This window comes from Aythya ferina (genome assembly GCF_964211825.1).
Source record: "Aythya ferina genome assembly, chromosome: 23".
Taxonomy (NCBI): Eukaryota; Metazoa; Chordata; class Aves; order Anseriformes; family Anatidae; genus Aythya; species Aythya ferina.
In genome coordinates this window covers 6012891-6026223 of record NC_140321.1, presented here as the reverse complement: position 1 = coordinate 6026223, position 13333 = coordinate 6012891, and the positions used below count along the sequence as shown (strand labels likewise).

General features: G+C 62.0%; 1 protein-coding gene across 1 annotated transcript in view; it reads left to right on the top strand.

Annotated features, from left to right (window-relative positions):
- The window catches only part of LASP1 (LIM and SH3 protein 1), a 28519-nt gene extending 18290 nt beyond the window's left edge, over window positions 1–10229 (top strand). The window contains exons 4-7 of the mRNA XM_084496436.1: window positions 5038–5145; window positions 7395–7551; window positions 7717–7817; window positions 8124–10229. Of these exons, the coding sequence (XP_084352562.1) occupies window positions 5038–5145; window positions 7395–7551; window positions 7717–7817; window positions 8124–8297 (540 nt within the window). The 3' untranslated portion in view covers window positions 8298–10229. The remainder of the gene's footprint in view (window positions 1–5037; window positions 5146–7394; window positions 7552–7716; window positions 7818–8123) is intronic.
- Window positions 10230–13333: the final 3104 nt, after the last annotated feature.

Here is a 13333-nt window from a genome sequence, read left to right as displayed (position 1 = left end):
CAGCCCTCTGCACGGGCTCCTTGGGGACACTGCCACGGGGCCAAGGGGCTGAGACACGGCTGCAGGAGGTGCCAGAGCACTCGAGGAGGTGCCAGCTGCTGGCCCTGCTCCCCTCGACCTGCCTGGCAAAGCCCCACAGGCAGGAGCAGGGCTCAGGAACCTGGCTGCATGTGAACAGCAGAGGGGCTGGGATGCAGGCAGGGTCTTGGAGCCCCTCAGACACCAGCACCACACCTTTTTGGTGCTGGTCTCACGCGGGGATGTGCTGAAAATATGATTTGTGTGAGCAGGAGGGAGAGGAGGATGTGCAGCAGGCACAGGCAGCCCAGGAGGAGGGGATGGGGACAGTTACGGAGGTGACAGTGGGAGATGGCACTGACAAATCAGGTGGAAACTGCCTCAGCCCTCCAGGGAGGAGAGATCCTGAATCACTTCAGATAAGATCTTAATTCCTCCCTGCCTTTGTTCTGCCTACAAAGGGAGTCTCCTATTTTCCAAGAGGCAAACGTTTTTGTGTTTCTTGAAGCACTCCAGCTAAAATGCAGCCGCTCCTCTTTCACTGACAGCCTCTCGGTGGTAACTGCAGGAGCTGGGCAAACCCTCCAGGACCAGCGAAGGTCACCTCCAGCCCCTTCAGAGCAGGCAGCAGGGCTCAGCCCTGCAAACTGGAGCTGTTAGCTGACACTGGGAGAGGCTTGTGAAGAGCTTGCTGGCTGTGCTGTGCTGACAGCCTCACAGGGAGGCTTTTGTGCTGCAGGTTGCTGGTTCAAATGCCACCTGAGAGGTTCAAATGCCAGCCCAAAAGTGCATCCTGGCTAACGCTGCTGGGGCAGGCAAGGGCTCTGCACGCAGGTGTGGTGGTAAAATCCCTCGTGGAGCGAGGTCAGGGTTATGTGAACAGCCACACCTCGCCTTCACGCCAGCATTTACAGCCAAACTCAGTCCTCATCGCATCCCTGCAGAGCTGCCGTGGCTGGGAGCTGCTTTAGGGTAAGGAAATTTGTGGGGCTGTGTCCTCCACAGAGGGTTCTGATGGCAGGAGCAAAAAAAAATCCCTGCTCCCCAGCAGCTTCGCCCTTCCTGCAGAGCTGCTGTGCTCGCGGGTGTCCCCGAGGAGCTCGATCCACCCAAAACGCTCCCGTCCCACCCTGGTAGGGCTGGAGGAGCCGCTGCACGCACGGGGTGGTGTCAGGACAGCTTTGTGGAGCTGGAGCAGCTTTGTGCACGTCCCCGTGCCCTCTGTTTGTGTGCCGAGAGGGCGTCTTCTGTTCCGGTCACTGGCAGACGCTGGATAATAATACCTCCTGCAGCTAAATAAGTCCCCAAAGTGACAGCTTTTACGCCTGCAGCCTCCTCTCGCAGCCCACGTGCGGCAAGAAAATTGCAGGGTTCCCGTTCTGTGGCTCCTCTCAAACTCCTCAAATTGGGAGCTCCGGAGGCAGCTTTTCCTGCCCGAGGGTGGAGGCTGCGGGGGTGTGGGAGGCAGGTAGCTCTCCTGTCCCCTCCTGTCCCCTCCTGTCCCCAGCGTTTCCTTCCTGCAGCAGCACGGCTGGCACCTCGGGGAGCTGCTGGCAGCGACGGGGACGTGGGCGCTGGTTTAATTTGCTTGAGCTGGGACCCACGAGGGGCTGCAAGAAGGCTTCCCCTAGCTCCTACGGGGACGTTAGCGTGGATCCTGATTTATTATGGGGTGAGGTGTGGGTGTGGGTCTGGAAATCTCATGGTCCTGGCCCTTTCTGTGTCACTGGGCTCTTAAATACAGCCCCTGGATGAAAGGCAGCTCTGAGCCGGGGTGCTGGCAGCGAGCAGGAGCAGGCAGAGGGGTCGGCCCCTTACATTTATCTCCCTCCATCACCCAGGGCCACTTGGCCTCAAGATTTTGAGGGATTGAGGGGAGAAGGATGCCAGACACGTGGCCGTGCTCTGCGTGGACAGGAGCGAGGTGAGGACCCGTGGCCAGGCTGCAGAGGGGGGATCCCTCTGCCCCTCATCCCTGCGCCCTGTGGGTGCCCAAATCTGGCCCAGCCCGGCGCAGACAGCGCCGCTGCCCATATAAGGGCAGGGAGCAGCAGAAAATCGCCGTTTCTGAGCACTTCCTCCCTCCTTTCCGGCCCTGGCTGTGGCCCCGCAGGACCTGGCCGTGCTGCAGCAGAGCCAGGAAGGGCAGCGGCTCCCCCCTGACCCCTGCTCTTCCTCTCCTGCTCCTGGTGCTGTCCCCAGTGCTCGGACCTGGTGGCACGGAGCCCAGGTCTTGGGTTAACCTGCCCCGGGGACCAGCTTCAGGCTCCCCCCTGCAGTTGGACACCCCCTGTACATCACTTTGTAGGGCCAGGCTGACGTGCCCTGAGTGCTACAGATGGGGGAAAACAGGGAGAAAACCAGGGAGGATGCATGGGGTGAGATTTAGGAGGGTAAATCCGTGGAACCCATCGAAGGAAGTGCTTAGCCTTGTGCTTAGCTTCTCGCCTGGAGCTTCTTGCTCTCGCTTGGCTTTCTGAAAGCTCATCGCTCGTGTGTTTGCAGCCGGTGCTGGCACCCACTGACCCCTCCTGGGGGGGCTGGGGGGTTGGTGCTGCTCTGAGCGGCATCCCCAGCACGGTGGCAGGGACAGCATCCCACGGGCAGGCTGCGGAGATCCCAAAGAAAAGAGCCTGGATGAAAAGCAGCACAGATAAAGGACAAACGCAGCCCCCTGGGGCTGGCAATTTCATCCCTCCTGCCTCCTCTCTGGGGGTCCCCCGGGCTCTGTAGCAGCTCCCTTAACCTCTGGCTCCTTGTGCCTGGTGCTCAGCGCCGTGGTGCTGCTGCTTCCCTCCTCATCGTGTTCGAGATGGGTTCCTCACCCCAGCCAGGGAAGTTTTTCTCCGTTTCTCGCTGCTTCAAGCCAGCAGAGGCTTCTGCCTTGAAATCAGTCTCCTGCATTCCTCTCTGATGTGCTTTGGCATCTTGGTTTCATTAATATCCTCCCCGGGTAGGCACCGCAGCCCGGTTCATTAAACCTTTGCCTTCTAACGTCACTTCTGAGCTGGAAATCTAACCTGACTCGTGGCTCATACCATCCCTGCCGTGGCTCTGAAGCGGGGGCAGAGGCTCTGACGAGCTCCCAAAGCTTTGATTTCTCCTGGCTTGTGGGATAAGGACGTGTTTGGTGCCCTGGAGCAGGGGCTGGGGCAGGACGAGGGAGGGCCCCGTGTCCCAGGGCTGCTCTTGGGAGATCTTTGCTAGCCCTGACTGCAAGCAAGCATCCAGCAACACATGCTGGCCAGGGGGGGGCTGTACCAAGCCTTATCCACACCAGACTTGTTAAAACAGTCAGGACAAAGCTGTTCCTGTGCCTCCCCGTGGCCCCCGAGCCACCTCTGCCTCCTTCCAGAGCCAGCGGGTGTGGGAAGGACGCAGCTCTCCGCTCCCACCGCCAGCCCTTCTGCCAAACACAAACCACGGCGTCTCCTTTTCCCTGGCATCTCCTTTTCCCTCACCTCCTGCCTGGTTTTGCCCCCCTCTCCAGCTGGGGGCCCGCTCCGTGCCCCCCACAGGGGTGGAAGCTGCGGGGTCTGACCCCTGCGCGTCCCCTCTGGAGCTGGTGTGGCCCCTTGGCTTCTGCAGACGGCGACACAAAACCCTTGGCAGCCTCTCCTGCAAGGTGCCCCCAGACCCAGCAGGATGCGACCCGGCGAGGCTTGGGGCAGCGCCTCCGTGGCAGCATTTTGGAGAAGAAATCAGCGTTATCATGCCTCCCCCATGGCGCTGCCTCCCAGCCTTATCTCGGAGCCACGTGTGCCTGCGGGGCCGACCCACAGGCTCAGCTCTGCTCCTACACACTCCTTTGTGGGGCCAGCCCAGCTTCCCGGCTGTCTGTCCATCCATCCGTCTGTCTGTGGCAGGCAGCCATCCCCCTGCGGGACGGGAAGGCTTGCAGGAAGCCGGCCACACACACCAGTCGGTGTCTGACCCTACTGGGACCAGCACTTGCCCGGGGAGCAGCGGCTCTGCTCCCTCCCAGCCCTCTCCATCAGGCTCCGCGCCCTCATCTCAGCCCAGCATCGTGCACACAGCACCAGGCTGCTCTCTCCCCCTTGCACGGGTGGCAAGAGGTTTGTTCCTCCTGCCCCGGAGGCGGAGGTGACCTTTCTGCTCCAGCGACAACCCGCGGCGCGCAGGGCGAGCCGAGCACCCGGCTGTTGGGGGCTGGATGGCAGCAAAGCCGCTGGTCGGAGCTGGCCAAGCAGCTGCTCGGCGTTTCCTTCCCTTTCGGAGCAATCGAGGCAGCGGTTGGGTTTGGGCATCCGCAGAAGGTGCTTCTGCTTCCGCAGCAGTGGGGCGAGGGCGCAGCGACACCCGGGGCTTGGGCGCTGCGTCGGCTCCGTCCCGCAGGACAGCTGGAAGCCTGGGTCCTAAGGATGTGTAAAGCTGTTTAAAATAAATATAAAATATAAAAAAAAAGGGGGAGCAAGTAAAAACGGGACTTTTCGGCTCCTGGGTGTGATGGGAGAGATGCTGACGTCAGTGTCTGGCAGGCAGAAAGGAGGATGTTTGTGTGCTGCTGGCCTCCGTCCCCACACCCTGCCTCGGCTGTAGCCGTGCTGGGTCTATTCCAGAGGCTGCTGAACATCCCCGGCACAGAGCTGCTCTCGTATGGGTGTAGCTCACGAAATCCTTGGGGCTCCCAAGCAGGCGGATTGCCACGGACGAGGTGATCCGTGCCGTGCGACTTGTGCTCTGTGAGGCCACGGGGGGAATTCGGCGTAAATCCAAGTCAGCCCGGCCCCTGCTGAAAGAGAAAGCAGAGCAGCCGGTGCATGGGAAGCTGTTGGTGGGCCTCGGCTCCTGGCAGTGCCCCGATTTGCTCTTACTGGGTACGTGAGGGGGTCTCCAGAGCAAGCCAGAGGCCCAGCTAGAAAGCTGCTGCTTGTCACGAAGAGCGTGGGTCACGGTGAGGTCCTGTCCTGCTGAACACAGCTGCTGCGTGCGCTGGGTTTCCCCCATGGCTAAATCTGTTGGTTTTTGTTTTTTTTTTTTTTTCTCCATTCCACCCAGATTCGCTACAAGGAGGAGTTTGAGAAGAACAAGGGAAAAGGCTTCAGCGTGGTGGCTGACACCCCGGAGCTGCAGAGAATCAAAAAGACTCAGGATCAGATCAGCAACGTGAGTAGCCTCTGAGCTCTGCGCCCGGCGCCGCTGCCGAGGAGACCGGGGGGGAGCTGCACAGGGGGGGAGAGCACAGAGCTGCTCGCACGCACACGGGGCTGTGTCGACCTTAAAGCCTGCCTCGTCCGGGCTCCGTGCATCCCTTTTACACATTTCCCAGCTCCTCCATCCTGCGAAGGCTGCAGCTGGTGGCTGAGGCTGTCGCCGTACCCAAAGAGGTACCAAGCCCTTCGCATCCACCCGGCTGCTCACGTGTTGGTGGCAAACAGCAGCAGGTCCCCCTCCTGTCACCCTCCTGCCTTGGTGCCGACACGGGGGGAGGGTTTCTGAGGGCAGCATCTCCGTCCTCGCTCAGCCTCTTGGAAGCTGAGCTCCCTCCTGGGTCTGCGAGGGACCCTGCTCCCTTCCGAAAGGAGCAGCCCCGTGTCCGAGGTGGGGGGCAGCTGGCCCCACAGGTTGTGCTGCGTCCTGCACCCTCCAGATGCCAAGGGAGCTCGGAAGCCTTCAGCAGCGTGCCGAGGGTTAATTCACCTTTCCCTGATAGTGAAAGTCGAGTTTGTTCCTTATCAAACCGCCGGGAGCTGTTGCAAAACCCGGCCTAGCAGCAGGCAGGGCTGGGGGCTGGCTCCTCGCTCAAAGCCTGCCCCCAGAGATGCAGCTGAGCACGAGAAACCTCTCGGGTTTGGGTTTCCCCACAGGAGCTCCCTGCCCCCTTTGGGGTCTGCGGTGCCCAGAGCAGGACCCGGTGGGACCGAGCTTGGAAGCGGGGCAGGCACCGAGCTCCCCCCAGCCCCGGCACCCAGCCCACCTCCTCCTTCCCCGCAGCTCCCCGGGCACGACGTGCGCTCTGCCTTTGCCCCAGCTCTGGGGTGCAGCCCGGGGAGCTCCTCCATCCTTACCAAGTGCCTTCCTCGGGGACAAGGCCATGGTGGGAGCTGCTGGCTGCCCCCAGGGGAAGCAGGATCCGGGCTTGCACCAGGGCACAGAGGGAAGGTTTTGTGCCTGCGCCCCACGAGGGAGCACGCTCGAAGGAGCCCCACGCGTGCACAAACACAGCAATGCCCGGCGGGGCGGGAGGGGGTTGTTTATTCCCTCGCCTTTTGATCTCATTGTGCAGTTCTCTGGCGAGCTCCGTGCTCGCTCCCTGGGGAGCTGCAGGGTGCTGTCTGCCCTCAGATCCCCCCCTTCGAACCCCGAGGGGGCTGCTCGGCCCCCTCCCGGCCACGGAGCCATCCTGAGCTGCTTCCCCAGGGGCTGCTGGCTGCCAGCCTGGGGTGGCAGTGACCCACTTAGCGCAGGCGTGGGAACAGCCCCGCTGCCTGCACAAAGCCCGGCCCCGCAGGCAGGGTTTTAATCCAAAGGGTGAGCAAGCAGCAGGGCTCGCAGGGGCAGCAGCACCAACATCTCTGCAGCACGGTGCCCCACGACACCCTCTGCACGTCGGGAAGCCTCGAAATGGGGCTGTGCAAAGGCTGAGCCCCTGCCTCTGAAGGTGCTGTCCCAAAGGTGTCCCTGCAGCGTTCCCCTTCCCCGGGGAAGCAACTCCTCCAGGCTTTGCTCCCCCCTGCACCAGGAGCCCGTGGTGCCCTTCTGTAACTGTTTAACCAGCAGGCAAATGGGCTCCAGGTGCCTTCCAGGGCAGTGCATTCAGGGTATTCATTAACACACGTGGCCATTAATTGGTTTCCTAGGCCCGTGGGTTAACCCTTTCCTTTTTTTTTTTGGTGAGGTGCGGCTGGTGGGATCTGCTGGGCCTCCTGCACTGGGAGAGCCTGGGGGGGTTTTGGTTAGGGCCAGCTGGGAGCAGGTCTGAGGAGCGCCACAGGCTGCACCTGGCTGTGGGTTGGGGATTTGCACAACTGGCACGGTGTGTGCGGAGAGAAATTCCTAAAGCTCCACGCTCCTGTGGTGCAGGGGCTTGGGAGCCTGGCCCTGAATCTCACCCACGCCTGAAAACTTGACATATCCCACCCTGGGGATCCTGAAAGCTCCTTTCTCTGGGCAGAGAGGGGGAGCCTCCGGGGGTCTCAGACCGCCTGCTCCTCTCCTCAGACCTTGGTGCACGTCCTGGTCGGGGCGAGGAGGAGCACTGCGCTCAGGCTGACCCAGCCGTGCTGCCCTCAGAGGCAAACAGCAGCGAGCTGGGAGCAGCTGAAGGATGCTCTTGGCCCCAAAAAGCTTCGGGAGCTGCTGCAGTCACTGGGGGACAAAGGCTCTGACCTCTTCTGTCCCTTCTGCCCCTGCAGATAAAGTACCACGAAGAGTTTGAGAGGAGCAGGATGGGCCCCAGCCCCAGCGAGGGTGCCGAGATGGAGCGCAGGAACTCCCAGGAAAGCACCAATTACCGCAGACCCGCAGAGCAGCAGCAGCAGCCGTCTCATCACGTCCAGCCCAGCAACCCAGGTAGGGCGCAGGGCTCCGCCAAGGGCTGGCAGCTCTGCTCCGCTCCCCTCCAGCCCTGTCAGCCGCTAGAGCCTTGCACAACCTCGCTGGGGGGCTTTGTGTGCCCCCCCGAAGCCCAACGCCCAGCCGCAGCTCTGGCTGACAGCCCCAATCCTTCCTTCCCAGTCTACCAGCAGCAGCAGCAGCAGCTGTCGTCTCAGTCCTACGGCTACAAGGAGCCCGCGGCACCAGCCTCCACGCAGCGCAACGCTCCTTCTGGAGGGGGGGTGAGTACACCCCAGGGCTCCACCGCGCCCACCGTGCCACCGCTTTCCATCCCCTGAGGGTCAGGGGTTGCTGCTGGGAAGCTGCTCCCGGTGCCCGCAGGCTGTGCCGGGGAGGAGCAGTTCGGAAAGTGCCCGTGGGTGCCGGGTTCTTGCTTTTTCCGTGGCTCTTTCTGCCACCAGCATCCCTCAGCGGTGCCCAGTGAGGACCTCCTGGCTCCGGCACAGCTCCCAGGGAGGGGGGGGTGCTCGGTGGGACCCTCCTGGAGCCAGCCCCGTGCCCACCCACCCTCCTCTTTCTCCCCACAGAAGCGTTTCCGCGCCGTCTACGACTACAACGCGGCCGACGAAGACGAGGTCTCCTTCCAGGACGGCGACACCATCATCAACGTGCAGCAGATCGACGACGGGTGGATGTACGGCACGGTGGAGCGCACGGGCGACACGGGCATGCTCCCCGCCAACTACGTGGAGGCCATCTGAGCCGCAGGAGGGGACGGGGCGTGCAAGCCCCCCCCTGCCAGCCCCAGTGTGTGTGTGTGTGTGCGTGTGTGTGTGTGCGTCTCCCTCCCTCCCTTCCTCTCTCCCTCTCCCCCCAGCACCCCCTTCTCCAGCGTGCCCTGCCGGAGCCGACATTTCGGTTTCTTTTGTGTTTCTGCAGCCGCCTCTGGTTCCTCTTGCCAATTTTAGCTTCGTTCTCGCTCTGTCGGGACTGAGGGACTGTCTGCAGGGGATGGTGGGGGCTCAGGAGACCAAACGGCCGTCGCTTTCCTTCTCCCTCAGTCTCCCTCCCTTCTCTAGCCTTCTGGAGGGGCTGGGGCACCCGTGCCAGCCGGGGGACCCCCCTCCTCGGTGCTCGAGCAGTTCAGGGCTGGGGGAAGCAGCCGGGTCGCTGGGAGCTGGTGCAGAGGGAGGAGCAGACCCTCTGCTGGGACCAAATCCCCCCACCTCGCACCGGGATGGATGAACCAGAAGAACGTTTGCGGTTCAAGTCGGACCCTTCCTGTTTTTCTCTCGCTGCTGCGGGGCTTTTGGGACCCATCTGAGCCCCCCACCTGCCTGGCAGATGGTCTGGGGAGGTGGCAGGATCGGCCCCCATCCCTGTGCCTCTTCTGGGCTGAGTGTGGAAGCTCTTCCCCCTCTGCCACTGTGCTGGGGAGCGTCCCGGTGCCTGTCCCCCCCCTCAGCAGAGATTTGGCACCCTGAGCCCCCACGCCGCCCCCCACCTCTCACTGGTCCCCAGCGGCGGTGGCTTTTGGGGCCACCGCTGACTTGGGATCGCATCACGGACCAAAATTTCAAAGCACATCCCCGTCCCTTTCTCCTTTGGGCTGCGGGGGTCCCAGGGCTGAGCAGGGATGGGTAAAACTGGAAGCCTGCGTGCAGGGAGGGAGGAGCGAGGAGCTCCTGCCCCGAGGGACCAAAATGGCCAAATTCAGACATTCCTTGGCTCCGTCTGGGGCCACGTCCATGGGGACGGCCTCACGGAGTGGGAGAGGACCCCGTGCCTCCTGCTTGCAGTCCCCTTTCTCAAAGCACACCGGGTTGCAGGGTTGGGGTGACCGGAGACGGGGTTTGGGGCGCAGCGGGGCCAGAGCCCCCCAGCAGGAGAGGCGAGCATCTTGCTCCTGGCTCGTTTCCCAGCCGGCTGCGACGGGAGGAGAAGCGTGGCCGGGGTTCCTGGCACTGCCATCCATCCCTTTGGGGACCCCAGAGGCAGCCGGGGTGGGTTCAACGGGATGGGAATCCCGGTTGGTGCTAAAACGAGCGAGCCCAAGGGTTGGGGAGAGGGAGCGGAGGAGCCCGCGTCCCTCCCTGCTCACCCTGTTCTTAATCACGTCCTTGTCTGGGAGCTGCGGGGGGGGAAGTGTCAATGTGAATAAACCGTTTTTTAATGGACCAAATAATAACACAGGCGATTCCGTTTTGGTATACGGACCTTTTTTTAATGCTACCTGGAAACCATTGTCCTAAGTCTCCCTGCCCCTGCCCTGCCCCTTTCTCCCCCAGCCATGGGAAACAAACCTCTTACTGCTTGATTTCTGCCTTCTCTCTCAACTTATGCACTTTTTTGCCTTTTTTCATAGCTGAAAAGCACCTAAACCTGTATTTAAAATAAATAAATAAATAAAATGATTAAAAAAAAAATTAAAAGCTAAATTGCTTCTCATCATGTGTAAAATAGACCTCATCCATCTTTGCTTCCCCGGTTGCATCTCGGTGCTGAGCTTAGAACGTGTTTTCTTCCGGATCCGTTGCTTGATTGGGGTTTGTCCTTGTGTACTCCTTCCCCTCGGGTTGAGCATCCATGAATAAAACATGATTTGGCCTTTTTAAGCGAGCTGTCAAATGGAACAGACCAATTGATTCTCCTTCCTGGTTTACTCAAAAATAAAAGTATAATTTTTACCTGCCGATTGTGCCGGAGTTTAATTGTGGTTGCTTTGCTCTCCGTTTTCCACCCGTTCTCTTGCCCCCTTAGGACATTTGGGGGGGGAGGCCTGGGGGCTGCGGGTGCCGGGGTCCTCGTCTCTGCCTGGCTGGGGTGGGTGCCGCTGTTGCTGGGTGCGGTTTTTTGAGGCCAGGGGTGTGCTTGGTGTCTGGGGGGGCTCCCTGATTGCAGGGACCATCGGATGCCACCCGGAGAGCACCCAGAGCCACAACGGGGACCCACAAAGGTGACATTCCCCGGCTACTGCTGCCAGGGAAAGCACAGCTGCAAGCAGGGCAGTGGGGAGAAACCCTCCTGGGGCAGAGATGCCAGCCCTTTTGGGGGTCTTGCCATCAGAGGCCGAGTGCCCCCCTTACATCGTGGCTCTGGGATCTGTTTGGGTTCAGCCCAGAGCCCCGACCTGGGGGCAAACGGCTCCCCTGTGGGCTCCTCCTGCCCTCCTGGGGAAGCTGCAGGCACGCGGGCTGCAGGCTGGCCCCAGCTCCTTCCCCACACAGGGGAAAGCCCCCGCTGGAGTGGAAGGGCTGAGCCTGGATGGGGACGTGGCACTGGGTCCCCCCCAGCTCCGCCAGGCCCCGTGCGCAGGAGCAGCCGGCGACAGCTCAGCTCGGCGGCTGCATCCTCCCCAGGTGGGGTTTTGAACAGCATCGGTGCTTGGAATGTGGGAGAAAAAAAAACCTTGAAGGTGAGTGAAGGATGCTCTGCACACCCACAGCACTAGCTGAAAAAATAAAACTAAGGCTCCGTGGCTGCTGCTGCTGCTCACTGACAGCCACGTCGCTTCAAACAGCACCGACGCGGGTGTTCGGACACAGAGCAAAGGATGCTACAAGGATGCTACAGCCTCCTGGCCCGAGGGTGCTGGGCTCCAAAAGCTGAGCGCTCAACGCGGTCCCAGGCGACCGACATCAGCTTTGGGAGAAGGAGGCTCCTCATCGCTCTGTCCCCCAAATCCTGGGCCCTTTCGGTCACGTTCCCGTGGGCACCCCCAGCAACGAAGCAGCGGTTCGGGCAGCAGCGAGCAGGGGCGAAACCACCCTGCTGCAGGCAGCTGCTGCCTCCAGGGAGCCCGCTGCGCGCTGCGTGAGCGCTCCTCCACCCGTGCAAGGCTGCAGCCCCATCTGACCGCGCGCGTTCGTCCCTTTCTCATCCTTTCTCATCCTCCCCGGCTGCTGGCGAGAGGCTCGGGCAGCTCGGCGTCATCTCCACCCCGAGCGGGGCCGGGGACGGCGAGCGGCAGCGGCGGCCGTGCCGAGCATCCCCCTGCTGCTGCGCCCGGCAGGGAGCCCCCGGCAGCCCCCGCCCCGCCGGCTGCCTGCTCACCATGCTGGATATTTTCATCCTGATGTTTTTCGCCATCGTCGGCCTGGTGATCCTCTCCTACATCATCTACATGCTCTAGAGAGATGCCGGGGGAGAGGGGGCTCGGCACCAGCCTGGGGAGAAGCCCACGGTGCAGGTGAGATGTCTGCGACTCACCAGGCCAGGCTTTGATTCCTGGGGAGGGACGTGGCTGGGGGGGAGAAGGGGGGGGTTATAATTTATTTATTATTGCCGTCAGCTCCTGCTCCCCCTGCCTGGCTGCAGCAGCCGGGCCCCAGCGCAGCTTTTCCCTGCTGGGTGCTGGCAGCAGGGCACCGGCGTTGGGTTTCCAAGGCCCCGCGGGGGCTCCTCGGCCCCTTCCCTCCCCCGGCTTTTGTCCCCACGAGGGGGAGAAAGGGAACAGCGCTGGGGAGACGCAAGGAGCGATCCGGGTTGCATCAGCATAGAGGAGCTGGGGGGGTCCCGGTGCCCCCCATAATCAGCCAGGGGGCTCCCTGTGCTTGTGGGGGGGGGGCTGCTGCTGCCTGTGCTCGCTCGTGCTGCCCCCCCATCCCGGGGTGCAGCTCACGCGAGCATCTCCTTTCTCTCCCGCAGCTGCTGCCCGGCTCAGCTCGCTCGGATCCTTCTGGAAAAGCCTCAGCCCTCGCAAGCGAGCGGCTCCCCACGCCGGAGGAGGGAGCAGCGCGGGGTCGGCACTGCCGGGGGGTGACGGAGGGGAGATGGGGTGGGGGGGGGACGCCGCACACCCGCTGCCCCACTGAGGGATGCTGCCAGGAGGGAGGCAAAGGGTCCTGCCCCCCCCCCCCAATGTGGCTTAGCCCCTTGGGATGAGCACTTCCGAGGTCCAGGATTTGGGTTCTGTTTTGGAAAGCACTTTTTTTTTTTTTTTTTTTTTTTTTTTTGGGAAAAGCATTCAAAGAGGTGAAATAAAAAGGAGGAATGACACGGGAGGGGGCGAGCGCACCTGTGGTGTCTGTGCTGAGCCGGAACGTGCATCCCACTGCCCCCGGGGGGCAAATCCCACTCCTCGGAGGGGTGCCAGGCATCCTGCGGGGAGGACGAGGAGGTGGCAAAACTGTGGTGTGAGGGCCGCCACAGAGGAGGCATCGGGGTCCCTGACCCAGCCCAGAGGGTGCCCGAGCAGCTGCACGGGGGCTCAGCCTCCCTTGGGTGTCCCCCACCGCCCCAAGGTCTCCATTCATCTCAGCGCACCAAAGAAACATTTTTCATCCGATGGAAATCTCTGTGGGATGGAAACGCCATTTCAGAGCTGCATTTTCCCCAGCTTTGGGAGGTCCGGGAAGGTGTCGGGGCACCCGCAGGATTTTTTCCTGTCCTTTTATGAAGCCCCACACTGAGCCCTGCCCTCAGGCCATCCACCACGCGCAGACGCTTGGCAGGCCGTGTGTGTCGGCCTCCTAGAGGATGAGGTTTTCGGGGCCCTGGCCTGTCCCAGAGCACTTTTTCCTTATGAACAATGAACACCTGAAACACCTCCAACGGGGACAGCTGCCAGTGCCCCATCCCTCACCCCCGGCACCAGCAGGGGTGGGTGGCAGAGGGCAGGGCCCAGCGCAGGCACCCACGGGCGTGCTGGAGCTGGTGGGCGAGACTTTGGGGAGGATGAGGCACAGAAAGGAGAGGGGTTGTGGGGTCGGGAACGCTGCATGAGGTCGGTGCTGCCAGCTGGTTTCCTCTTGGTAAAACTCCCAGAGAAACGCGAGGTTGGGGACTTTGCCTGCGG